Below are 25855 nucleotides of genomic sequence, written 5' to 3' on the forward strand. Positions count from 1 at the left end.
GGTGCAAAGGAGCAAAAAAATAAATAACAATATGGGGCTGAGGTAGTTGGGTGGGCTATTTGCAGATGGGCTGTCTACAGGTGCAGTGATCAGTAAGCTTCTCTGACAGCTGATGCTTAAAGTTAGTGAGGGAGATATAAGTCTCCAGCTTCAGTGATTTTTGCAATTCGTTCCAGTCATTGGCAGCAGAGAACTGGAAGGAAAGGCAGCCAAAATAGGAGTTGGCTTTGGGGATGACCAGTGAAATATACCTGCTGGAGCGCGTGCTACAGGTGGGTACTGCTATGGTGACCAGTGAGCTGAGATAAGGCGGGGCTTTAGCTAGCAAAGGCTTATAGATGACCTGGAGCCAGTGGGTTTGGCAACGAATATGAAGCGAGGGCCAGCCAACAAGAGCATACAGGTTGCACAGGGACTGTTGTGTTCTGCTTGAAACATGTTGGTATTACAGACTCGATCAGGGACAGGTTGAAAATGTCAGTGAAGAAACTTGCCAGTTGGTCAGCGCATGCTCGGAGTACATGTCCTGGTAATCCGTCTGAATGTTGGCCTGTTTAAAGGTATTACTCACATCAACTGCGGAGAGCGTGATCACACAGTTTTCCATAACAGCTGGTGCTCTCATGCATGTTTCAGTGTTATTTTCCTCAAAGCGAGCGTAGACGTAGTTTTGCTCGTCTGGTAGGCTTGTGTCACTGGGCAGCTCTCGGCTGTGCTTCCCTTTGTAGTCTGTAATGGTTTGCAAGCCCTGCCACATCCGATGAGCGTCAGAGCCGGTGTAGTACGATTCGATCTTAGTCCTGTATTGATGCTTTGCCTGTTTGATGGTTCATCGGGTGGCATTGCGGGATTTCTTATAAGCTTCCTGGTTAGGATCCTGCTCCAAGAAAGCGGCAACTCTACCCTTTAGCTCAGTGCGGATGTTGCCTGTAATCCATGGCTTCTGGTTGGGGTATGTACGTACGGTCACTGTGGGGACGATGTCATCGATGCACTTATTGATAAACACAATGACTGATGTGGTGTACTCCTCAATGCCATTGGAGCAATCCTGGAACATATTCCAGTCTGTGCTAGCAAAACAGTCCTGTAGCTTAGCATCTGCTTCATCTGACCACTTTTTTATTGATCTAGTCACTGGTGCTTCCTGCTTTAATTTTTGCTTGTAAGCAGGAATCAGGAGGATAGAATTATGGTCAGATTTGCCAAATGGAGGTTGAGGGAGAGCTTTGTATGCGTCTCTGTGTGTGGAGTAAAGGTGGACCAGAGTTTTTTTTCCTCTGGTTGCACATTTAACATGCGTTTTAGAAATTTGGTAAAACGGATTTAAGTTTCCCTGCATTAACGTCCCCGGCTACTAGGAGCGCCGCCTCTGGGTGAGCGTTTTCTTGTTTGCTTATTGCAGAATACAGCTCATTCAATGCTGTCTTAGTGCCAGCCTCTGACTGTGGTGGTATGTAAACAGCTACGGAAAATACAGATGAAAACTCTCTAGGTAGGTAGTGTGGTCTACAGTTTATCATGAGATACTCTACCTCAGGTGAGCAATAGCTCGAGACTTCCTTAGGTATCGTGCACCAGCTGTTATTTACAAAAATACATTGTCTTACCAGACGGTGCTGTTCTATCCTGCCGATGCAGTGTATAACCAGACAGCTGTATGTTGATAGTATCGTCGTTCAGCCACTTCTCCATGAAGCATAAGATATTACAGTTTTCAATGTCCCGTTGGTAGTTTAATCTTCCTCGTAGGGCATGTATTTTATTGTCCAAAGATTGCATGTTTGCTAACAGAATGTGGGGGTTTATTCGATCGCCTACGAATTCTCATAAGGCAGCCTGCCCTCGGGCCCCTTTTTCTCCGCCTCTTCACGCAAATCACTGGGATCTGGGCCTGTTCCCGAGACAGAAGTATATAGTTTGCGTCGGCCTCGTCAGACTCGTTAACCTCTTACATCTAGACGTTCCGCTAGCGGAACACCTGCTCCAATATCCAATGATAGGCGTGGCGCGAATGACAAATTCCTCAAAAATACAAAAACTTCAATTTTTCAAACATATGACTATTTCACAGCATTTTAAAGACAAGACTCTCCTTTATCTAACCACACTATCCGATTTCAAAAAGGCTTTACAGCGAAAGCAAAACATTAGATTATGTCAGCAGAGTACCAAGCCAGAAATAATCAGACACCCATTTTTCAAGCTAGCATATAATGTCACAAAAAACAAAACCACAGCTAAATGCAGCACTAACCTTTGATGATCTTCATCAGATGACAACCCTAGGACATTATGTTATACAATGCATGCATGTTTTGTTCAATCAAGTTCATATTTATATCAAAAACCAGCTTTTTACATTAGCATGTGACGTTCAGAACTAGCATACCCCCCGCAAACATCCGGTGAATTTACTAAATTACTCACGAAAAACGTTCACAAAAAACATAACAATTATTTTAAGAATTATAGATACAGAACTCCTCTATGCACTCGATATGTCCGATTTTAAAATACTTTTCGGTGAAAGCACATTTTGCAATATTCTCAGTAGATAGCCCAGCCATCACGGCTAGCCATTTAGACACCGACCAAGTTTAGCCCTGATCAAACTCCGATTTACTATTACAAAAGTTTCATTACCTTTGTTGTCTTCGTCAGAATGCACTCCCAGGACTGCTACTTCAATAACAAATGTTGGTTTGGTCCAAAATAATCCATCGTTATATCCGAATAGCGGCGTTTTGTTAGTGCGTTCCAGACACTATCCGAAATGGTAAAGAAGGGTCGCGCGCATGGCGCAATTCGTGACCAAAAAATTCTAAATGTTCCATTACCGTACTTCGAAGCATGTCAACCGCTGTTTAAAATCAATTTTTATGCCATTTTTCTCGTAGAAAAGCGATAATATTCCGACCGGGAATCTCCTTTTCGGCAAACAGAGGAAAAAATCACAAAGACGGGGGCGGCCAGGTCACGCGCCTAAGCCCACAGTCCCTTGATCGGCCACTTGAGAAAGGCGATAATGTGTTTCAGCCTGGGGCTGGGATGACGACATTCAGGTTTTTCCCGGGCTCTGAGCGCCTATGGACGACGTAGGAAGTGTCACGTTAGAGCAGAGATCCTTAGTAAAAGATAGAGATGGCAAAGAAGTTCCAGAAATGGTCAGACAGGCCACTTCCTGTAAAGGAATCTCTCAGGTTTTGACCTGCCATTTGAGTTCTGTTATACTCACAGACGCCATTCAAACAGTTTTAGAAACTTTAGGGTGTTTTCTATCCATATATAATAAGTATATGCATATTCTAGTTACTGGGTAGGATTAGTAACCAGATTAAATCGGGTACGTTTTTTATCCAGCCGTGAAAATACTGCCCCCCTAGCCATAAGAGGTTAACCTGTTAGGGCTAGGGGGCAGTATTGACACGGCTGGATAAAAAACATACCCGATTTAATCTGGTTACCACTCCTACCCAGTAACTAGAATATGCATATACTTATTACATATGGATAGAAAACACCCTAAATTTTCTAAAACTGTTTGAATGGTGTCTGAGTATAACAGAACTCATTTGGCAGGCAAAACCCTGAGACATTTTCTGACAGGAAGTGGATACCTGATGTGTTGTATTACCTTTAAACCTATCCCATTGAAAAACACAGGGGCTGAGGAATATTTTGGCACTTCCTATTGCTTCCACTAGATGTCACCAGCCTTTACAAAGTGTTTTGAGTCTTCTGGAGGGAGATCTGACCGAACAAGAGCCATGGAACGATGATGGCCCATTAGACACCTGGCGCGCGAGTTCATGTTGGGTACCCTCGTTCCAATACGTTATAAAAGAGTATGCATTCGTCCACCTTGAATATTATTCATGTTCTGGTTAAAAAAGGCCCTAATGATTTATGCTATACAACGTTTGACATGTTTGAACGAACGGAAATATATTTTTTCCCCTCGTTCATGACGAGAAGTCCGGCTGGCTTAGATCATGTGCTAACAAGACGGAGATTTTTGGACATAAATGATGAGCTTTTTTGAACAAAACTACATTCGTTATGGACCTGTGATACCTGGAAGTGACATCTGATGAAGAGAATCAAAGGTAATGGATTATTTACATAGTATTTTCGATTTTAGATCTCCCCAACATGACGTCTAGTCTGTATCGCAACGCGTATTTTTCTGGGCGCAGTGCTCAGATTATTGCAAAGTGTGATTTCCCAGTAAGGTTATTTTTAAATCTGGCAAGTTGATTGCGTTCAAGAGATGTAAATCTATAATTCTTTAAATGACAATATAATATTTTACCAATGTTTTCTAATTTTAATTATTTAATTTGTGGTGTTGACTTGACTGCCGGTTATTGGAGGGAAACGATTTCCTCAACATCAATGCCATAGTAAAACGCTGTTTTTGGATATAAATATGAACTTGATAGAACTAAAAATGCATGCATTGTCTAACATAATGTCCTAGGAGTGTCATCTGATGGAGATTGTAAAAGGTTAGTGCATCATTTTAGCTGGTTTTATGGTTTTGGTGACCCTGTCTTTGAATTGACAAAACATTACACACAACTCTTGTAAATGTACTGTCCTAACATACTCTAAATTTATGCTTTCGCCGTAAAACCTTTTTGAAATCGTAAAACGTGGTTAGATTAAGGAGATGTTTATCTTTCAAAGGGTGTAAAATAGTTGTATGTTTGAAAAATTTGAATTTTGACATTTATTTGGATTCAAATTTGCCGCTCTTGAAATGCACCTGCTGTTGATGGAGTGCACCACGGGTGGGACGCTAGCGTCCCACCTAGCCCATAGAGGTTAATGTTACCGCTACCGTCTCTTATGACCGAAAATAACTTCTGGACATCAGGACTGCGATTACTCATCACGGACTGGCAGAATCATTTTTTTCCTTTAAGTACAAAATAAGTTTAAAAACAAGTTACAAACAACGCAAATGAACTAATAAAAAACATAATAGGTTGGAGGCACGTAAAACGTCTGCCTTCTTTCCGGCGCCATCTTACTGAATATTGAATATAGATTCAATGGTTGTAAAGATGGGGAGAGGTCTAGCCGTAATAAAGAGATGCTCTGCTTTTTTGACACCACACTCAAAAAAGCAAGTTCTGCAGCCTCTAGTTTTGTCTAAGCTTGATTATTGTCCATTCGTGTGGTCCAGTGCTGCAAGGAAAGACCTAGTTCAGCTGCAGCTGGCCCAGAACAGAGCGGCATGTTTTGCTCTTAATTGCAATCAGAGGGCTGATATAAATACTATGCATGCCAATCTCTCTTGGCTAAGAGTTGAGGAGAGACTGACTGCATCACTTCTTTTTATAAGAAAAATGAATGTGTTGCAAATCCCAAATTATTTGCATAGTCAACTTACACACAGCTCTGACACACACACTTATCCCACCAGACATGCCACCAGGGGTCTTTTCACAGTCCCCAAATCCAGAACAAATTCAAGAAAGCGTACAGTATTATAGAGAGCCCTTATTGCATGGCACAACGCCGCGAGGTGTAGGAACCAATATATACAGGCAGTTAGGAAAGCTAAGGCTAGCTTCTTCAAACAGAAATTTGCATCCTGTAGTACAAACTCAAAAAAGTTCTGGGCCACTGTAAAGTCCATGGAGAATAAGAGCACCTCCTCCCAGCTGCCCACTGCACTGAGGCTAGGAAACACTGTCACTACCGATACATCCACAATAATTGAGAATTTCAATAAGCATTATTCTACGGCTGGCTATGCCTTCCACCTGGCTACCCCTACCCTGGTCAAAAGCCCTGCGCTCCCCACAGCAACTTGCCCAAACCTCCCCCACTTCTCCTTCACCCAAATCCACATAGCTGATGTTCTGAAAGAGCTGCAAAATCTGGACCCCTACAAATCAGCCGGGCTAGACAATCTGGACCCTTTCTTTCTAAAATTATCTGCCGAAATTGTTGCAACCCCTATTACTAGCCTGTTCAACCGCTTTCGTATTGTCTGAGATTCCCATAGATTGGAAAGCTGCCGCAGTCATCCCCCTCTTTAAAGGGGGAGACACTCTAGACCCAAACTGCTACAGACCTATATCTATTCTACCCTGCCTTTCTAAGGTCTTTGAAAGCCAAGTTAACAAACAGATTACCGACCATTTCGAATCCCACCGTACCTTCTCCGTTATGCAATCTGGTTTCAGAGCTGGTCATGGGTGCACCTCAGCCCCGCTCAAAGTCCTAAACGATATCATAACCGTCATTGATAAGAGACATTACTGTGCAGCCGTATTCATCGATCTGGCTAAGGCTTTTGACTCTGTCAAACACAACATTCTTATTGGCAGACTCAACAGCCTTGGTTTCTCAAATGATTGCCCCACTTGGTTCACCAACTACTTCTCCGATAGAGTTCAGTGTGTCAAATCGGAGGACCTGTTGTCCGGACCTCTGGCAGTCTCTATGGGGGTGCCACAGGGTTCAATTCTCGGGCCGACTCTTCTCTGTATACATCAATGATGTCGCTCTCGCTGCTGGTGATTCTTTGATCCACCTCTACGCAGACGACACCATTCTGTATACCTCTGGCCCTTCGTTGGACACTATGTAAACTAACCTCCAGATGAGCTTCAATGCCATACAACTCTCCTTCCGTGGCCTCCAACTGCTCTTAAATGCAAGTAAAACTAAATGCATGCTCTTCAGCTGATCGCTGCCTGCACCTGCCCGACCGTCCAGCATCACTACTCTGGACGGTTCTGACTTAGAATATGTGGACAACTACAAATACCTAGGTGTCTGGTTAGACTGTTAAATCTCCTTCCAGACTCACATTAAACATCTCCAATCCAAAATTAAATCTAGAATTGGCTCCCTATTTCCCAACAAAGCATCCTTCCCTCATGCTGCCAAACATACCCTCGTAAAACTGACCATCCTACCGATCCTTGACTTCAGCGATGTCATTTACAAAATAGCCTCCAACACTCTACTCAACAAATTGGATGCAGTCTATCACAGTGCCATCTGTTTTGTCACCAAAGCCCCATATACTACCCACCACGGTGACCTGTATTCTCTCATTGGCTGGCCCTCGCTTCATACTCGTCGCCAAACCCACTGGCTCCAGGTCATCTACAAGTCTCTGCAAGGTAAAGCCCCACCTTATCTCAGTTCACTGGTCACCATAGCAGCACCCACCCGTAGCATGCACTCCAGCAGGTATATCTCACTGGTCACCCCCAAAGCCAAATCTTCCTTTGTTCGCCTTTCCTTCCAGTTCTCTGCTGCCAATGACTGGAACGAACAGCAAAAATCTCTGAAGCTGGAGACTCTTACCTCCCATTGATAATTTGTGTGAGATTGAGGCCATCAAGCTTAGATTGTAGGATGGCCGGGGTGTTAAGCATGTCCCAGTTTAGGTCACCTAGCAGCACGAGCTCTGAAGATATATGGGGGCAATCAACTCACATATGGTGTCCAGGGCACAGCTGGGGGCAGAGGGTGGTCTATAGCAAGCGGCAACGGTGAGAGACATGTTTCTGGAAAGGTGGATTTTTAAAAGTAGAAGCTTGAATTGTTTGGGTACCGACCTGAATAGTAAGACAGAACTCTGCAGGCTATCTCTGCAGTAGATTGCAACACCGCCCCCTTTGGCAGTTCTATCTTGTCGGAAGATGTTGTAGTTAGGGATGGAAATTTCAGGGTTTTTGGTCTTCCTAAGCCAGGATTCAGACATGGCTAGGACATCCGGGTTGGCAGTGTGCTAAAGCAGTGAATTAAACAAACTTAGGGAGGAGGCTTCTAATGTAACATGCATGAAACCAAGGCTTTTATGGTTACAGAAGTCAACAAATGAGAGCACCTGGGGAGTAGGAGTGGAGCTAGGCACTGCAGGGCCTGGATTAACCTCTACATCACCAGAGGGTCAGAGGAGGAGTAGGGTAAGGGTACGGCTAAAGGCTATACGAACTGGTCGTCTAGTACATTCGGAACAGAGAGTTAAAAGAGCAGGTTTCTGGGCGCAATAGAATAAGTTCAAGGCATAATGTACAGACAAAGGTAAGGTAGGAGGTGAGTACATTAGAGGTAAACCTAGGCAATGAGTAATGATGAGAGAGATATTGTCTCTAGAGATGTTTAAACCAGGTGATGTCACCGCATATGTAGGAGTTGGAACTAAATGGTAGGTTAAGGCATATTAAGCAGGGCTAGAGGCTCTACAGTGAAATAAGACAATAATCATGAACCAAGACTGTAATGGACAAGGCATATTGATATTAGGGAGAGGCATGCGTTGCCGAGTGATCATAGGGGTCCAGTGAGTGGTTGGGCTGGTTGGAGACACGGCGATTCAAACAGCTAGCAGGCCGGGGCTAGCAAGCTAGCAGAAAGGCCTTAGAAGGACATCGCAACAGAGGAAAGTCTGTTTTAGCCTCCGCGTGCGGTGACGTCGATGGACCAGTCGTGATGGATTAGTAGGATTCCGAGTAGCAGAGGGGTCCAAGTCCAATTGGCAAAATAGGTATAGTGGCCCAAGAAATTGGCCGATGGATCTATTCAGCTAACAGTCCAATATGCTCTAGACAGCTAGCGGGCCGCGGATAGCAGATGGGCATTCAGGGGACATCGCTGCATATGGGCCAGTTGAGTACCCCTCGAGCAGGTGATGTCGGTAGTCCAGTCGTGAAGGATCGGTGGGGTTCCATACCCCGTACCGGCAGTATAAGGGGTCCGGGATTTGTAGCCCAGGAGTGGCTGATGGACCTCTTCAGCTAGCCGGGAGAATGGGCCTAGCATGGGCTAGCTCCAGGCTAATTGGTGCTTGCTTCGGGACAGACGTTAGCCAGGAGTAGTCACTCGGATTGCAGCTAGCTAGCTGCGATGATCCGGTGAAAAGGTTCAGAGCTTGCAGTAGGAATCCAGGGATATGGAGAGAAAATAGGTCTGGTATGCTCTGGTTTGAGTCGCGTTGTACAAACTGGTGAGAGCTTTCCGAGCTAAAGGTTAGCTGATGACCGCTAGCAGTGGTTAGCTACTAGCTAGTGAGCTGGCTAGCTTCTGTTCGGGGATTCCGGTTCAGAGGTAAATAAAAATACTTTAGAAAAAACAGATCCACACCACATTGGGTGAGGCGGGTTGCAGGAGAGTATTTTGAAGTTGAGGTTTACAAAAATATAAAAAAGATATGCGAAGAAAAATATATATACATGGGACACGACAAGACAAAGGACAAAGACGTCTGACTGCTACGCCATCTTGGATGTATTTGGGACGTCTTCTACTGTGGATCGCTAAAATATCCAAATGATCACATCCTCAATTCAAATATTATGGCCACATTATCAGTGTAGCCTGTTATCGTCTGGACTAGTTGAAATATCTTCACATGTAGAAAACGTAACTGTAAATTTTTTCTTTATTTTTTATTACAGGGGGCAGATTAAAAGCATCCCATCCAAATCGTCCTCTGGAATAATAGATGTTCTGGGGCAATAAATAGGCTACATAACCAACTAGTCCCGTGCAAATAGGGCTATAGCCTTAATAATAACTCCAGCATGATTTTGGCATTTCTTGCAGTAAAATGATACACCAAATGTAGGCAAAATGTGGACTTGGGAACAGGAGAAATATGATTTATTTATGCATGCACACACTCTCTTTCTCTATGTTTCTCACTTATTGTATCATAATTGTGTATCAAAGTAATTTACAACCAAATGATAACAGCACAGATACAGATCCACATTATTCAAAATCCATGTAAATTCCCCTTTTCTCCATTCCTGTTACAATGCTAATGGGAAGTTGCATGCTTCAATATGTACTCCATACATGACTCTGTAAGGCTACGTCTTACCATGACTGTCTTGATGTGGCCACTGGCTTTGGTACAGGTCCAACCAGAGCGGTTGAAGAGGAGGCCACACATCTCTCCCTCCAAGCAGGGCGCCATCTCACACCACTGTCTACTCCTCACGATACGCACTGAGGAGACAGAGAGAAGGGAGAGAGAGACAGCGAGACAGAGAAAGGGTGGGACCAAGAGTTAGAACCAAGCTCGATTGAGCTACTGTATATCCACCTTTAAATTCATACTTTAGTGCATTTTAACAGTAATAAAAAGCAGAGAGCAAGGAGAGTATGAGAGAGTGAAGAGAGAGAGAGAGGCGGGGAGAGAGATGATAGACATCTAGATAGAGGAAGAGAGCGAGAGAGAGTGAAAGAAGTATTTCACAATCAGGGGTTCTTGATTAGATCCTTGAATGTCATCAGTCTAGACGTAATGTAATGATGGCCACTCTTGTGCTCTCTGTATAATCTGTCCGGAAAACAATAAATTACCATTAGCCTTTGTTGACACTAATTAACACTGATTGTTCCTCACACTGGGTGTGTGTGTTTGTGTGTGTTCAAGTCGGCTCAAAGATTAAATCGGTCCTCTCAGGACCTGGCATGAACTATTGTTCATTTCGGTTTATCAAAAGGTCTTTCTGACTTTATGATGGTGGGCAAATTGAAAGAGAGGGACTAGGTCCTCTCTAGGTTTCTTCCTAGGTTTTGGCCTTTCTAGGGAGTTTTTCCTAGGGAGTTTTTCCTAGCCACCGTGCTTCTTTCACATGCATTGCTTGCTGTTTGGGGTTTTAGGCTGGGTTTCTGTACAGCACTTTGAGATATCAGCTGATGTACGAAGGGCTACATAAATACATTTGATTTGATTTGATTTTGACTACAGTGGCAAATGTCCCCAATGAGAGTGAATGAGTTTGTGTCCCTAGTGATTGTGACATGATGTCAGTAAAGGATAACCCCTTGTCCATGTTTTCAATAATTGGGTGTGTCAGGTTGGCCCTTTGAGCTGGATACTGCTGTCCTGTATAGATCTGTCATTCCATGGGACTTAGCATGGTCGTGCACACACATGCCAGTATGCACACCAGCACGCACACACACAGAACAATGGCTGACTGAACACCAACTGTTTTCCAATACCATATTAGAAATAGGAAAGGGTAAAAAAGGGATTCAAAGACCACATAGGCCTAGCTTTAATGAAAAAAGCATTCAAATTTCCCTTTAGCTTACTGCTCAATTCCTTCATCTGCTGAAAAAGCCCAGCTATCCAGCCCGACACTCCAATTTCCCTCTGCGAATTGGATTGTCAGCACGATCCATCAGACATAACAAAGCATAGATTGATCAGTCATTCATAAACGTAGCAGTGAGTATATTATGTGACAGCCAGAGCTGAGTTTTCAAAGTGTGCATCAGAAGGACCAACAGAGCGCTATAGCAAAGCCTGGCTGGAAGATGGACTGAATCAGCTGGGTCGTGTCCAATAGGAAAATAGGGGTAAAGTAGTCACATAGGGAGAGCTGTGACACCTGTCATCATGTCATCACGGCCCCCCACCCAGACTGCATTTAACTGTCATAAATGCCATTATCGAGGCCATTTCTTTAGTAGGTGACATGAGAGGTCACCATGTGGGAGAAGAGGGTGCTCAAGATGATAGTTTCAAGTTTTAATGTCACAGGCACAAGTACAGTGAGGTGGGGGGGGAGCAGGAGAAAATGATAGAAAGAGAATGTGAATAACCATCAAACCATGAAGTCCTCTACATTTCCATTTACCTCCACAATTAAATTTACAGGCAAAGTTCCCAAATCCACTACGGTAACACAAGTAGTGATCAATTGCATTTGCGCTGTGGTGGGTATTTCCTTTCGACAGCACCACCCTTCACTACAACTCTATGCTGTAATTCCATTAAGAGATGTAATGATAGAAAGCATTCCCGTTCTCCATAGTGGCAGCCACTGAGCAACAGGTCCCTGTTTAATGGACTGGCTATTAACGGCGCACGAGTTCTGCGACAGGCAGCCAGTAGGGGTGTAACAGTACATGTATTTGTACCGAACTGTCCGGTACAGGGACTTTGGTTCAGTCTGCACTGTCAACCTGAAGGAATAAATTAAACAAATATTTACCAGATAAACACTACACTGCATTGTAGGCCTATGCCTTTTGAGTAAAACAGCTGAATTTATAGCCTGATTTTTTTCAGGCTATTATGGTAAACAACTAAATCTTATGCGCACACTCAAATCTTGATTACTGCAATTCAACCTCTTGGCTTCTTGAATGGAGACCAAGTTCTTATGGTCCGTCCAGATCACGAAAGGATGAGGTGCCCCATCCAACCATTGTCTCCACCGCTCAAGGGCCCACTTAACTGCCAAGAGCTTCCAGTTTCCTACATCGTAGTTGCGTTCCGCTGGCGAGAACCACTTGGAGAGAAAGGCACAGTTTCTTGTCCTCCTCGTTCCGCTGTGAAAGGACCGCCCGTGCTCCGGTATCCGAGGTGTCCACCTCTACCACGAAGGGACGGGTAGGATCAGGATGGATGAGGATGGGTCCGGAGGTGGAACGTCCTTTGAGCTCCCCAAACGCCCTGTCAGCCTCGGGGGTCCAGCAAAAATGGTTCTGGGACTTGCGGGTTAGGGCCGTGAGAGGTGCTGCCAACGCAACAAAGTTGCGTATAAAACACCTGTAAAAATTGACAAACCCAAGGAATCGCTGAACTTGTTTGAGTGAGGCTGGATAGGGCCAGTCGGCGACCGCCTCACCTTTACAGGGTCCATTTGGATGCCTGCGGTAGACATAATGTGGCCCAGGAAAGAAACTTTGGATACATGGAACTCACACTTCTCTATCTTGATGTATAGTTGACTCTGCAGTAGGACTTGGTGGACGTGCAGGATGTGTTCCGAAAGGATCTTGGAGAAGGTCAGGATGTCGCCGAGGTAAACAAAGACGAACCGATTCAACATATCCCTAAGCGTGTCATTGACCAATGCTTGGAAGACTGCCTGTGAGTTCGATAATCAGAATGGCATGACTAAATACTCATAGTGGCCACTTGGGCAGTCTTCCATTCATCCATCTCCCTCCCTGAGTCTCACCAGATTGTAAGCGTTGCGGAGGTCCAGTTTGGTGAAGAATTGGGCCCCATAGGCCAACTCCAAGGTGGTGGACATCAGGGGAAGGGGGTAACAATTCTTAATCGTAATCCTGTTCAGCCCTCTGTAATCGATGCAGGAACGCAGAACTCCATTCTCCTTTCCCACGAAGAAGAAGCCTGCAGCAGCTGGGGATGTAGACGATCGAATGAAACCTGCCTCCAGCGACTCCCGGATGTAATTGTCCATGACTGTTGCTTCAGGGGTCGAGAGGGAGTACAGACGGCACCGGGGAGGGGTAGAGCTGGGTAGGAGTTTTATAGCGCAGTCATATGGATGAGGAGGGATGGTGGCGGATTGCCTCTTACTGAAGGCCTCCCGGAGGTCGAAGTCTTTGGGAGGGAGAGGGGAAAAGTCTTAGTCTTCAATGGATGCCGGGAAAACAGCGAGGCTCTTGGTGGGGGTCTGAGGCATCTAGTCTGACAGTTCTTACCCCAGTCTAGTAGATGTCCCGTGGACCAGGAGTATAGTGGGTTATGTAGCACTAGCCAGGGGTACCCTAGGATAAGGGGGTTCTCGGGGGCAGTAATCAACAGAAAATGAAGAGTCTCAGAGTGGTTCACCCCAACCTGCAGTGGAATGGGCTTGGTCTGATATTCCACCTGGCCGGAGCCGATGGGGCGTCCGTTGAGGGCTTGAATCTAGAGGGATGGGTGATTTCACGCAGGGGATTTGTAATTCTCTGGCGAAGTCTTGGTCATTGAAATTATCCGCGTCCCCGGAGTTCACGAAGGCTTGAATGTGGTGCTGACAGTTATCCCAATAGAGGGTTGTGGGTAGTGTCAGACGGTGACCGGGTAGCTGGGGTCTAACTGCACAGCTTGTCCAGGTGAGCCCCGGCATTTCCCGTCAACTCTGGGCATGTAGAACGGAGATGGCCAAGACCTTCGCATTAGAGACAGCAGCCGCCGCACATGCACCTATCATGTTCCTGTGGGCTCAGACTTATGCGTCCCAGCTGCCTGGGCTCCTAATTGCTGGGCTGGGGGGCTTGGGGTGCTCTGGAAACCGGAGCGTTTGGTGTCAAAAAGGCACTGTCTCACACGTTCTCGGATGCAGTTGTCAATCCTGATGTCCAGCATTATCAGGGACTCGAGGTCCTCTCCCAGTTCCCGAGCGGCCAGTTCATCTTTGATGGAGTTAGACAGACCCTCTCTGCGGCGAGGGTGCGGAACTCAATGGCGAAATCAGCCACTTGTCTGGACCCTTGGCGGAGGTTGAACAGTCTGCTTGCCGCTTCTCTTCCGCCGACTGCGTGGTTGAAGACTCGTCGCAGCTCGGCAGTGAAGGCTAATATGGAACTGCAGGATGGTGGCTGCTATTCCCACACCGCCGTTGCCCACGCAAGGGCCTTGCTCGAGAGTAGAGAGATGTTGTAGGAGATCATGGCTCGATCGGTGTGGAACGAGGAGACGGTAGCTCTAACACCAGAGAGCGCTGAGTGAGGAACCCCCCCTTGCATCCTCCCAGCTGGCCGTCATAGCACTCGGGGGCTGGGATCTTGGGTTCACGGTGCAGGTTCCTTGGGGGAACTACGGCGACGCTTGTAGCACTGGGCGATGAGACTTGGGCATTGGCTCCTCCTGGGTTGGGCCATGGTTAGAGGTAATCTGTAAGTGTCCGAAGGGTCTCCGATATTTGGGAGAGTTGTTCTTGCTGCAGCCCCAGCAGTGTTCCTTGGTGGGTTTTAGCATTCTGGATCTGGGTGATCTCTGCTGGGACCATGTTGAGGCAGAAGCTTACTGTGACGTGGTGAGGTTGGACCCAGGAGCAGAGGAGAGACCAGACGAGGAATCAGTGGTTAAGGATGAACATAATACTTTACTGAGAAATGGTAGTTGCAGGATCACAGATACTTGAAAAACAACAAACACCAAGTCTCAAAAATTCACTCAGGAAAAGACCACACACGATAAACAAGTCAAGCTTCTGCAAAGGACAACAGAATACGCACCTCTTTTAACAGGGAAATCATAACGAGTAAATGGGACACACCCGAGTGTCGTTAATTTCTCTAGGATGGTCTCTGGTTATGTTCAAGGGCAGAGGTAGGGGGTGAGCATCTAAATTTTTTCTAGTATTACATTGTTATTTGATTATTGAATTGTTTGGTTTTGCGTTTGCAAGAAAGGCATTACACTGTACTTGTGCATCTGACATTAAAACTTGAAACGATCATCCTGAGCACCCACTTCCCTGTGGCTCAGTTGGTAGAGCATGGTGTTTGCAACGCCAGGGTTGTGGGTTCGATTCCCACGGGGGGGCCAGTACAAAAAAAAATAATAATAAATGCATGAAATGAAACCTATGCATTCACTACTGTAAGTCGCTCTGGATAAGAGCGTCTGCTAAATGACTAAAATATAAAATATGTAGTGACCTCTGACGTCACCTACTAATGAAATGGCCTCGATAACCGCATTTTCGACAGTTAAATGCAACGAAACATTATTTATAAAAAGCAATCTATTAATATGGTTTTTGAACTCTATAATTTGTTTACAAGTATGATAGCTGTACTTTTAGTTTATGGTTGGCACAGCTTGTTGGCCATTAGCCAATCAGCATTTCCCAACGAGTTCAAATCACATGAATGCATCCGACTGGTATGTAAGACTTCACAACTGGTAAATTCCCACCTCCCACATTGTTACAAATGCAGCATCAGAGTGAAAACTTGTGAGGCCCAACATAACAATCTGGTCACAACAGACAATGCAAGGAACATTGTGAATGCTGAACATTGGCATTTAATTTTCCCTATGTACTGAAACCGAACCGTGACCCCAAAACCGCAATACGTACCAAACCGTGGGTTTGGTGAACCATTACAACTCTAGCAGCCAATAATAATCAATTTCCTTATTCTAGAATCATAGTTCTCTCTTAGTTAATTAGCATTGCCGGAGCCAGAGACAGTATTACAAAGATTATGTGGTACTAGATACACCAGATATGTCCTGTTGTTTATGTACTGCAGAGCAGTGCGGACTGGGGCAGGGGGGTGGTCAAGTGTGGTTGATCTCCATGTAAGATGAAGATGATCATGGAGAGATACTGCTAGGGTTGCAAAATTCCTTATTTTTCCAGAAATTCCAGTTGGAAGATTCCTAGAATCAGGAGGGGATAAGCATGAAATCCAAAATCCTCCAATGAGGATTTCTGAAAAATATGTGGATTTTACCTGAATTTTATAACACTAGATACCGCCTTAACCGCAATTGTTGACACTCACCTTCGACGCAGGCTGGCCTGGCCTTCGTGGTGCCAGCGATCTGGCCTCTCCTGCAGGCACAGCGGGCAGTCTGACGTGCGATGGTGCATCTTGGCACGCTGCTGTCTCTGTTGAGCATCACAATCTCACAGGTGCCCACAGCCAACTGGCCTGCAGAGACAACAAAGGGAGAGTCCATTACATTGTCTGTCTTCAATGGCATCCTACATTCCTTATGCAGTGCACTACTTTTGACCATTGAATTGAATAAGATGCCATTTCAGACACCGTCTATGTTACATTACAGTCATTCAGCAGAAGCTCTCATCCAGACCTGCATTCAAATAGTATTTGTTTTCTTTCAAAATACTTCAGCTGCACATGATTGAGCTGCCTGGCACAGTGGAATCAATGGAATAGTACCTTGCTCAATTTTAGGTCATAGGTGCTTCTTTATGTCTTTGCCAGAAATGAAATATTAGGATGAACAAGGTTGCTCCATGAAGGTTAACTTTCAGCTCTACTCCCTGGCTTGAGGCAGTATTTCACCTCATCCCACAATGAAGTTCAAACAGGAAAATAAATAGTGGGGGTACGCAGTACCGGTTAAACGTTAATACTATTACATTACCAAAGATGGTTAATTTCGTTCAAAAGAAAGCAATAGGCTCTGATGAAGGCCAAGAGGCCGAAACGTAAGCTTGAATAAAAAAGTGATACTAGCAAGAGCAGGTAAAAAAAATAATCAACATATGTAAATTGTTACCATGCACCTGCAACAAGATAGCTCAGATGTGCGAGCGTAATTTTTTGTTGTTGAAATGTTGAACGTAATACACACACACACCAACATAAGATGTACCAATATCATGTAAAAAATGTTTTATTACAAACAAGAAACACTTTTCAATTAGAAAAGAAATCCACTTTGGTTTTAAAAAAAGGACTTGACCGAAAATAAATAAATAATAGTTATAAATAAAAACTACTACCACCACCACAGAAGCTTCGCTATTCGCCATCTTCCGAGTTGTTTTGTTTTGTTGTTTGCTTGGAGATCTAGCTTTCAAAACTCGCAGCCCCTCTTCCAATGCATTGTGTGCATCCCCATATCTAATTGATCAGCTATTGTCAAAGCCGAAACGATTATGACATCCGGGCATTTAAAGCATCCCCGGGTAATGGAAGCAGGTTCTTTTTAGTCATTGTAAAGAGAAACTCGACAGTAAAAAGCATTAACATCACAGTAGATACTACATAGCCGGTTCCAAGCCGAGTCCATCTGCTCCCGCTCAAAGGAAACACAATTGAATACCTTGGCCAACAACCAATGAGGCCTGCCAATAAAACTATGCGCATCCAATCAGCTACATATTTCCAATATCATGTACTGAACACATGCATACCTTTTTAACCAGGTGTGCATAATAACATGCTGCTTATCTCTCAAACACTACATAAAGTATACTTAATTTTCTAAATGTCACATACTATAAAACTTAATTTTTTTTGCATACTCAAACGGCCTACTATTTAGGACGCAAGTATGAGTATTCTGACACAACATAGTCACACACACCTCCCCTCCACACATCCAGCAAGTCCCCCACTCCTGTCAGCAGTGTGCTGGAGGTTACAGCTGTGCCATTTGATATCAATGTTCTCCCCATGATTCAACAGCAACCAGATGTGATAAGCCTAGAGGAGAGAGGGAGGAGGGAGAGAGCGATGGAGGGAGAGATGGAGGGAGACAGTGCAGAGTATTACAGGCTTCTTAATGTGCCCTAAGCCACTGCAGCCCATTCCATCACGCAGAGCAGGAGTTAATTCATATGACAGGGGGTTTCCGTCACTTGGTGGCACGGAGAAGCGTAGTCTCGCCTCTATTTCAGATTATGAAATGCACTTACGGCGGGCCACAGAGTGAGGGATGGCAGAGGGGGTCGCCCACGTTCTGGTTTCCATCACAGACGACATCTACAGGCGCTGGCACCCGCTACTGAGTAGAGCTCTACCCAGGCAAATGACCTTATCACTGAGTCACACACTCGAACGTACCCACTTACAGAGATGCATGGATACATATATACACACACACACACACACACACACACACACACACACACACACACACACACACACACACACACACACACACACACACACACACACAAACCTCAAAGTGAATTCACAGTTCAGTGTGATTTCAAATGTGCAATATGTTTGTGTAAACTTATTGTATGACTTTTAAGTTTCAATAATTCAATATTCTGTAAATACTGTATACTCCAAGCAAAAGCTATGGGATCAAAATTTTTTTTTAACTATGGCTTAAATTCTGATATTTTTATTAATGCACATATTTTTGTTATGACCTGGCTGGCTGCAGCTCAAACTAGCACTATGTAACTTAATCTGCATGTGTGACAATATCTTAGTCTCATTCCTATGTTGAAATCATGTGAGTCAGCAATGTAGTTGCAGTGATGTTATCTAAAAGTAAGACAATCAAAACCACACATCCGCAACCAGAAGCTCTTTCTGAGTTGATGAATATGTGACGTTATCTAAAAGTAAGACAATCAAAACCACACATCCACAATCAGAAGCTCTTTCTGAGTTGATGAATATGTGATGTTATCTAAAAGTAAGACAATCTAAACCATACATCCGCAACCAGAAGCTCTTTCTGAGTTGATGAATATGTGACGTTATCTAAAAGTAAGACAATCAAAACCACACATCCACAACCAGAAGCTCTTTCTGAGTTGATGAATATGTGATGTTATCTAAAAGTAAGACAATCAAAACCACACATCCACAACCAGAAGCTCTTTCTGAGTTGATGAATACAGTAACTTGGATAATATACAGTGCCTTTCAAAAGTATTTAGAACCTTCTATTTTGTCTTGTTAATAAATACAAAATGCATAACTAAAATATAGTAATTGAGTAATTATTCAGCACCTTTTTTTAGGCAAGCCTAAATTAGTTCATGAGTAAAATGTGGCTTAACAAATCACATAATAAATTACATGGACTCACTCTATGTGAAAAAATAGGGGTTGACATGATTTTTGAATGACTAAGCCTTCCTCTGTCCCCCATACATACAACATCTGTAAGGTACCTCAGTTAAGTATTGAATTCTAAGCACAGATTCAACTACAAACCTTTCCGAAAGCCTGATAAAGAAGGGCAGCACACATGAAGAAAAAAACCTATAGTATACTATAGAAGTATTACTATATTTAGATACTATATTATTCACTGTAGTGTTTTTTGCGCAGTGGTTGTGCAGAAAAAATATATACACTACCGGTCAAAAGTTTTAGAACACCTACTCATTCAAGGGTTTTTCTTTATTTTTGTAATGCCCTGGCCATAGAGAGGGGTTTTTAGTTCTCTATTTTGGTTAGGCCAGGGTGTTACATGGGTGGGGGTTCGATGTTTATTTTTACCGGACAGAACTGTTGCTGGTCGTTTTGTTTATTTTGTAGTGTTCATGCGATTCATTAAATCCTTTATGATGAACACATCCTCTGCTGCACCTTGGTCTCTTTCTGACGACGGCCGTTACAGAATCACCCACCAACAACAGACCAAGCAGCGGAGGAAGGAGAAGCACCAGGAGAGGGGCAGTATGGACTCGTGGACCTGGGAGGAGATCAGAGCCGGAGTGGGCCCATGGAAGAAGGCAAAGGAGGACCGGGAATATTACAGTGGAACGCCAATAGCGTTCAAACCGGAGAGGCAGCCCCAATCATTTTTTTGGGGGGGGCACATGGACAGATCGGCGGAGCCGAGGACGGAACCAGAGCCAGTCGGGGTAAAATTGGAGGGTGAGCAAAGCAGAGACTGTTAAGGAGTTGATGGGTAAATTGGAGGAGAAGAATATGAGAGAGCTATTGTGTTGGTGTTTTAGGCACGGCATTCGCTCTGCAGAGCGTGTCCTAGAAATAATGTCACCTGAGTTAGTACTTCATACTTGTCCTGAGGTGCGTGCTAGCCGTCTGGTAAAGACAGTACCAGGCCCACGCACCAGGCCTCCAGTGCGTCAGCCCAGTCCTACTCGTCCTATTCCTGCTCCTCGCACTAGCTCTGAGGTGCGTGTATCCAAACTGGCACTTCCAGTACCAGCACCACGCATCAGGCTTCCAGTGCGGCAGCCCAGTCCAACTCAGCCTGTTCCCGCTCCCCGCACTAACCCTGAGGTGCGTGTCCCCGAACTGGCACTTCCAGCACCACGCATTAGGCTTCCAGTGCGGCAGCCCAGTCCAACTCAGCCTGTTCACGCTCCCCGCACTAACCCTGAGGTGCATGTCCCCGAACTGGCACTTCCAGCACCACGCATCAGGCCTCCTGTGGGTCTCTCCAGCCTGGTCTATCCTGTGCCTCCTCCCAGGACCAGGCCTCCAGGGGGTCTCTCCAGCCTGGTCTATCCTGTGCCTCCTCCCCGGACCAGGCTTCCAGGGGGTCTCTCCAGCCTGGTCTATCCTGTGCCTCCTCCCAGGACCAGGCCTCCTGTGGGTCTCCCCAGCCTGGTGAGTCCTGTGCCTGCGCCCAGAGCCAGGCCTCCTGCATGTCTCCCCAGCCTGGTGAATCCTGGGCCGAGCCGCCTGAGCCGCCCGCCAGTCCGGAGCCGCCAGAGCCGCCCGCCTGTCCGGAGCCGCCAGAGCCGCCCGCCTGTCCGGAGCTGCCAGAGCCGCCCGCCTGTCCGGAGCCGCCAGAGCCGCCCGCCTGTCCCGGAGCCGCCAGAGCCGCCCGCCTGTCCGGAGCCGCCCGCCAGCCGGGCGCAGCCAGAGTAGCCCGCCAGCTGGGCGCAGCCAGAGTCGCCCGCCAGCCGGGCGCAGCCAGGGTCGCCCGCCAGCCGGGCGCAGCCAGGGGCGCCACCTAAGTGGGCTAAGCCGAGGGTGGAGCGGGGTCCACGGCCCGCACCAGAGCCGCCGCTGTAGGAAGGCCCACCCGGACCCTCCCCTTTAATGTCAGGTTTTGCGGCCGGAGTCCGCACCTTTGGGGGGGGGGGGTATTGTAACGCCCTGGCCATAGAGAGGGGTTTTTAGTTCTCTATTTTGGTTTGGCCAGGGTGTTACATGGGTGGGCGTTCTATGTTTATTTTTCTATGTTGGTTTGTTTGTTTGGTTGGCAGTGTTTGGCTCTCAATCAGGAACAGCTGTAGTTCGTTGTTGCTGATTGGGAGTCATACATAGGCAGCCTGTTTTTCCTTTGGGGTTTGTAGGTGATTGTTTTCTGTTTAGTGTGTAACCGGACAGAACTGTTGCTGGTCGTTTCGTTTATTTTGTAGTGTTCATGCGATTAATTAAATCCTTTATGATGAACACATCCTCCGCTGCACCTTGGTCTCTTTCTGACGACGGCCGTTAAAATTTGTACTATTTTCTACATTGTAGAATAATAGTGAAGACATCAAAACTATGAAATAACACATATGGAATCATGTAGCAAACAAAAAAGTGTTAAATAAACCAAAATATATTTCATATTTGAGATTCTTCAAATAGCCACCCTTTGCCTTGATGACAGCTTTGCACAATCTTGGCATACTCTCCAGGTGAAGCTCGTTGAGAGAATGCCAAGAGTGTGCAAAAATAACATCAAATTGATCCGAATTACAGTGTAGACATTGTAAATGACTATTGTAGCTGGAAACTGCTGATTTTTAGTGGAATATCTACAGAGGCCCATTATCAGCAACCATCACTCCTGTGTTCCAAAGGCACGTTGTGTTAGCTAATCCAAGTTTATCATTTTAAAAGGCTAATTGATCGTTAGAAAACCCTTTTGCAATTATGTTAGCACAGCTGAAAACTGTTGTGCTGATTAACCTGTTGGGTCTAGGGGGCAGCATTTGCACGTCTGGATAAAAAAAATGTACCCGATTTAATCTGGTTACTAATCCTACCCAGTAACTAGAATATGCATATACTTATTATATATGGATAGAAAACACTCTAAAGTTTCCAAAACTGTTTGAATGGTGTCTGTGAGTATAACAGAACTCATTTGGCAGGCAAAACCCTGAGACATTTTCTGACAGGAAGTGGATACCTGATGTGTTGTATTGACTTTAAAGCTATCCCATTGAAAGACACAGGGGTTTAGGAATATTTTGGCACTTCCTATTGCTTCCACTAGATGTCACCAGCCTTTACAAAGTGTTTTGAGTCTTCTGGAGGGAGATCTGACCGAACAAGAGCCATGGAACGGTGATGTCCCATTAGACACCTGGCGCGCTACTTCATGTTGGGTACCCTCGTTCCAATACGTTATAAAAGGCTATGCATTCGTCCACCTTGAATATTATTCATGTTCTGGTTAAAAAAGGCCCTAATGATTTATGCTATACAACGTTTGACATGTTTGAACGAACGGAAATATATTTTTTCCCCTCGTTCATGACGAGAAGTCCGGCTGGCTTACATCATGTGCTAACGAGACGGAGATTTTTGGACATAAATGATGAGCTTTTTTGAACAAAACTACATTCGTTATGGACCTGTGATACCTGGAAGTGACATCTGATGAAGAGAATCAAAGGTAATGGATTATTTACATAGTATTTTCGATTTTAGATCTCCCCAACATGACGTCTAGTCTGTATCGCAACGCGTATTTTTCTGGGCACAGTGCTCAGATTATTGCAAAGTGTGATTTCCCAGTAAGGTTATTTTTAAATCTGGCAAGTTGATTGCGTTCAAAAGATGTAAATCTATAATTCTTTAAATGACAATATAATATTTTAACAATGTTTTCTAATTTTAATTATTTAATTTCTGACGCTGACTTGACTGCCGGTTATTGGAGGGAAACGATTTCCTCAACATCAATGCCATAGTAAAACGCTGTTTTTGTATATAAATATGAACTTGATAGAACTAAAAATGCATGCATTGTCTAACATAATGTCCTAGGAGTGTCATCTGATGGAGATTGTAAAAGGTTAGTGTATCATTTTAGCTGGTTTTATGGTTTTGGTGACCCTGTCTTTGACTTGACAAAACATTACACACAACTCTTGTAAATGTACTGTCCTAACATACTCTAAATTTATGCTTTCGCCGTAAAACCTTTTTGAAATCGTAAAACGTGGTTAGATTAAGGAGATGTTTATCTTTCAAATGGTGTAACATAGTTGTATTTTTGAAAAATTTGAATTTTGACATTTATTTGGATTCAAATTTGCCGCTCTTGAAATGCACCTGCTGTTGATGGAGTGCACCACAGGTGGCACGCTAGCGTCCCACCTAGCCCCAAGAGGTTAAAGGAGCGATAAAACTGGCCTTCTTTTGACTAGTTGAGTATCTGGAGCATCATCATTTGTGGGTTTGATTACAGGCTCAAATGGCCAGAAACAAAGGACTATCTTCTGAAACTCGTCAGTCTATTCTTGTTCTGAGAAATGAAGGCTATTCCATGGGAGAAATTGCCAAGAAACTGAAGATCTGGTACAACACTGTGTACTACTCCCTTCACAGAACAGCGCAAATTGGCTCTAACCAGAATAGAAAGAGTGGGAGACCCCGGTGCCAAACTGAGCAAGAGGACAAGTACATTTGCTGCCTGAGTCGGGAATTGTTTGGGCTTTCTCATCGAGGAAACCTACTGGACAAATACTAAAAGCACAAATTGTCCATAACCTGTAAGTAGTTGGGACTGGGATCTGAACAGCTATGTTCAGCACTACTGCTATTTTCTACAACATGTAGGAAACACCAATATATGGTCTTTACTTGGCATGTAGGTTTCTCACTCATGGGTGGCAAAAATTGGGATATTGGGAAGGGGAATTGGTATAGTAAGCACAACACGATCGAGGGATCCCACAGTGTGTCGTATAGTATTCTATAGTATACTACATAATTCTATAGTAAGCACTACATGATCGAGGGATCCTACAGTGTGTCGTATAGTATTCTACAGTATACTGCAAAATTCTACAGTAAGCACAACATGATCAAGGGATACTACAGTGTGTCGTATAGTATTCTACAGTATACTGCAAAATTCTACAGTAAGCACTACATGATCAAGGGATACTACAGTGTGTAGTATAGTAATAAACAGTATACTACACAATTCTATAGAGGGCTTGCAGTTGCGTCACAAATCACCTAGCAACCACACCAGGCACCATTTTGGAAGACCAAAGTCAGTCTGTTGGAAGTTCTCCAATTATCCACATGGCTGGCTGTGTTTGCTACCACCGGAAACTTCAGGAAGATTCTCCATTATTTAGTTTCTCTAAGGACCCTGAAAACGGAGGCAGTGGGAGAACCTATTCAAGTAAGTAAATACTATATATTTTGAAAATGATAAAAAATAATGTATAAGCTTGCTTGCTACAGAAATGTACTGTTGACTAACCCAATTCCGTACAAATTTGCAGAACCACGGCATTCAAACGAGGCTGCAATGAAAACTAATGGGACTGTCGCGACTGTGTTGGCATCAAAATCTGGGGTGTGAACTACGTTTCTATTCAAGCGTTGATTAACATGGTAATGACCCCATAGTATTGGAGAAAAGTTGAAAAAACTGACCCCGCTGATGCTGTACGTTAAATTGTGATGTGTCATGACGTAACGTACAGCACACATAAAGCAACTCATTCTGTGTCGTACAGCCTCTCTCCACCAGGTGTAGCGCTTCGCTCGCAGATAAAAATAAGAAAGGGACAGGGTGAGGGGGGTTTCCCCACAAGCCGTTTCGCTTACATGCTGACCAGACCGGACACGTCGCGTGCGCGAGTGTCGCAAAATACATTTAGAAATCCATGTTATTCAATTATTGCACCCACACTGCTCGCTCGCGCCAACGAGCGTCTGCAAATGCCAAGGGCTAAAATAGAACTCCTTTCTATTTCTGACGCAGATCGCGCTGTAAGTCCTGCCTCTCCCATCTCCTCATTGGTTTATAGAAGCAGGTACCAACGTGCCATCTCCTCATTGGTTATACCCACGTGGGTGATTGAAAGATGAAATGTTTTGCCGGTCGTCATGGTAATATTATGAAAGTTTAGATGCCAATCACCATGTAAATTCAAAGATGAAAAAGCCTGGAAGGAGGAGAGATGAGTAGAAACGATTCGGTTGGCCGTTTTAAGTGTGGATTAATTGGCGGAGTAGAGGACCTTGTGCATTTCAGGTAAAATAACAACTCCATGTTTATATCCCAGGACAAATTAGCTAGCAACAGCAAGCTAACTAAATAGGACAAATTAGCTAGCAAGTGCAAGCTAACTAGCTAAATTGCCATTCATGTTTAATGCTTTTCGACCTGTTCCCAAATTAATGTCATTGGTTCAGAGTTTGTTTTGATATTTTAACCTGCGTGTCGTGATCGTGTTTGGTGTAGGGGGACAAAATAAATGTATGCACGATGGTGCATGCGCACAGCCGGTTTGGGTTCCGTGTTATCTTCCCCTTTCCCTATCACGCACAAGGTTCCGCTTCCCCACCCATCATTTTTAAAAAGACCTGACGGAGCTCATTGCCTTCTTCAATCATGCAGAGACAGGGGAAAGGGGAGAAATTGTGCTTTACAATGGTATTCATATTACAGTTGACCTGGAAGTATTACGTTTTTTGGGCGCTA

General features: G+C 44.6%; 1 protein-coding gene and 1 non-coding gene across 2 annotated transcripts in view; both read right to left on the reverse strand.

Moving 5' to 3' along the window:
* The window catches only part of LOC106566952 (chemokine-like protein TAFA-5), a 67624-nt gene that overhangs the window by 21763 nt on the left and 20006 nt on the right, over positions 1-25855 (reverse strand). The window contains exons 2-3 of the mRNA XM_045693335.2: positions 16261-16410; positions 9863-9990 (exon numbers count right to left, since the gene is read on the reverse strand). Coding sequence (XP_045549291.1) covers positions 9863-9990; positions 16261-16410 — 278 coding nt within the window. The remainder of the gene's footprint in view (positions 1-9862; positions 9991-16260; positions 16411-25855) is intronic.
* LOC123726255 (U7 small nuclear RNA) lies at positions 23838-23892 on the reverse strand. Its single transcript, XR_006758646.1, has one exon. It is a non-coding gene; the product is annotated as a U7 small nuclear RNA (small nuclear RNA).

This window comes from Salmo salar, chromosome 13 (assembly GCF_965601325.2).
Source record: "Salmo salar chromosome 13, fSalSal1, whole genome shotgun sequence".
Classification (NCBI taxonomy): Eukaryota; Metazoa; Chordata; class Actinopteri; order Salmoniformes; family Salmonidae; genus Salmo; species Salmo salar.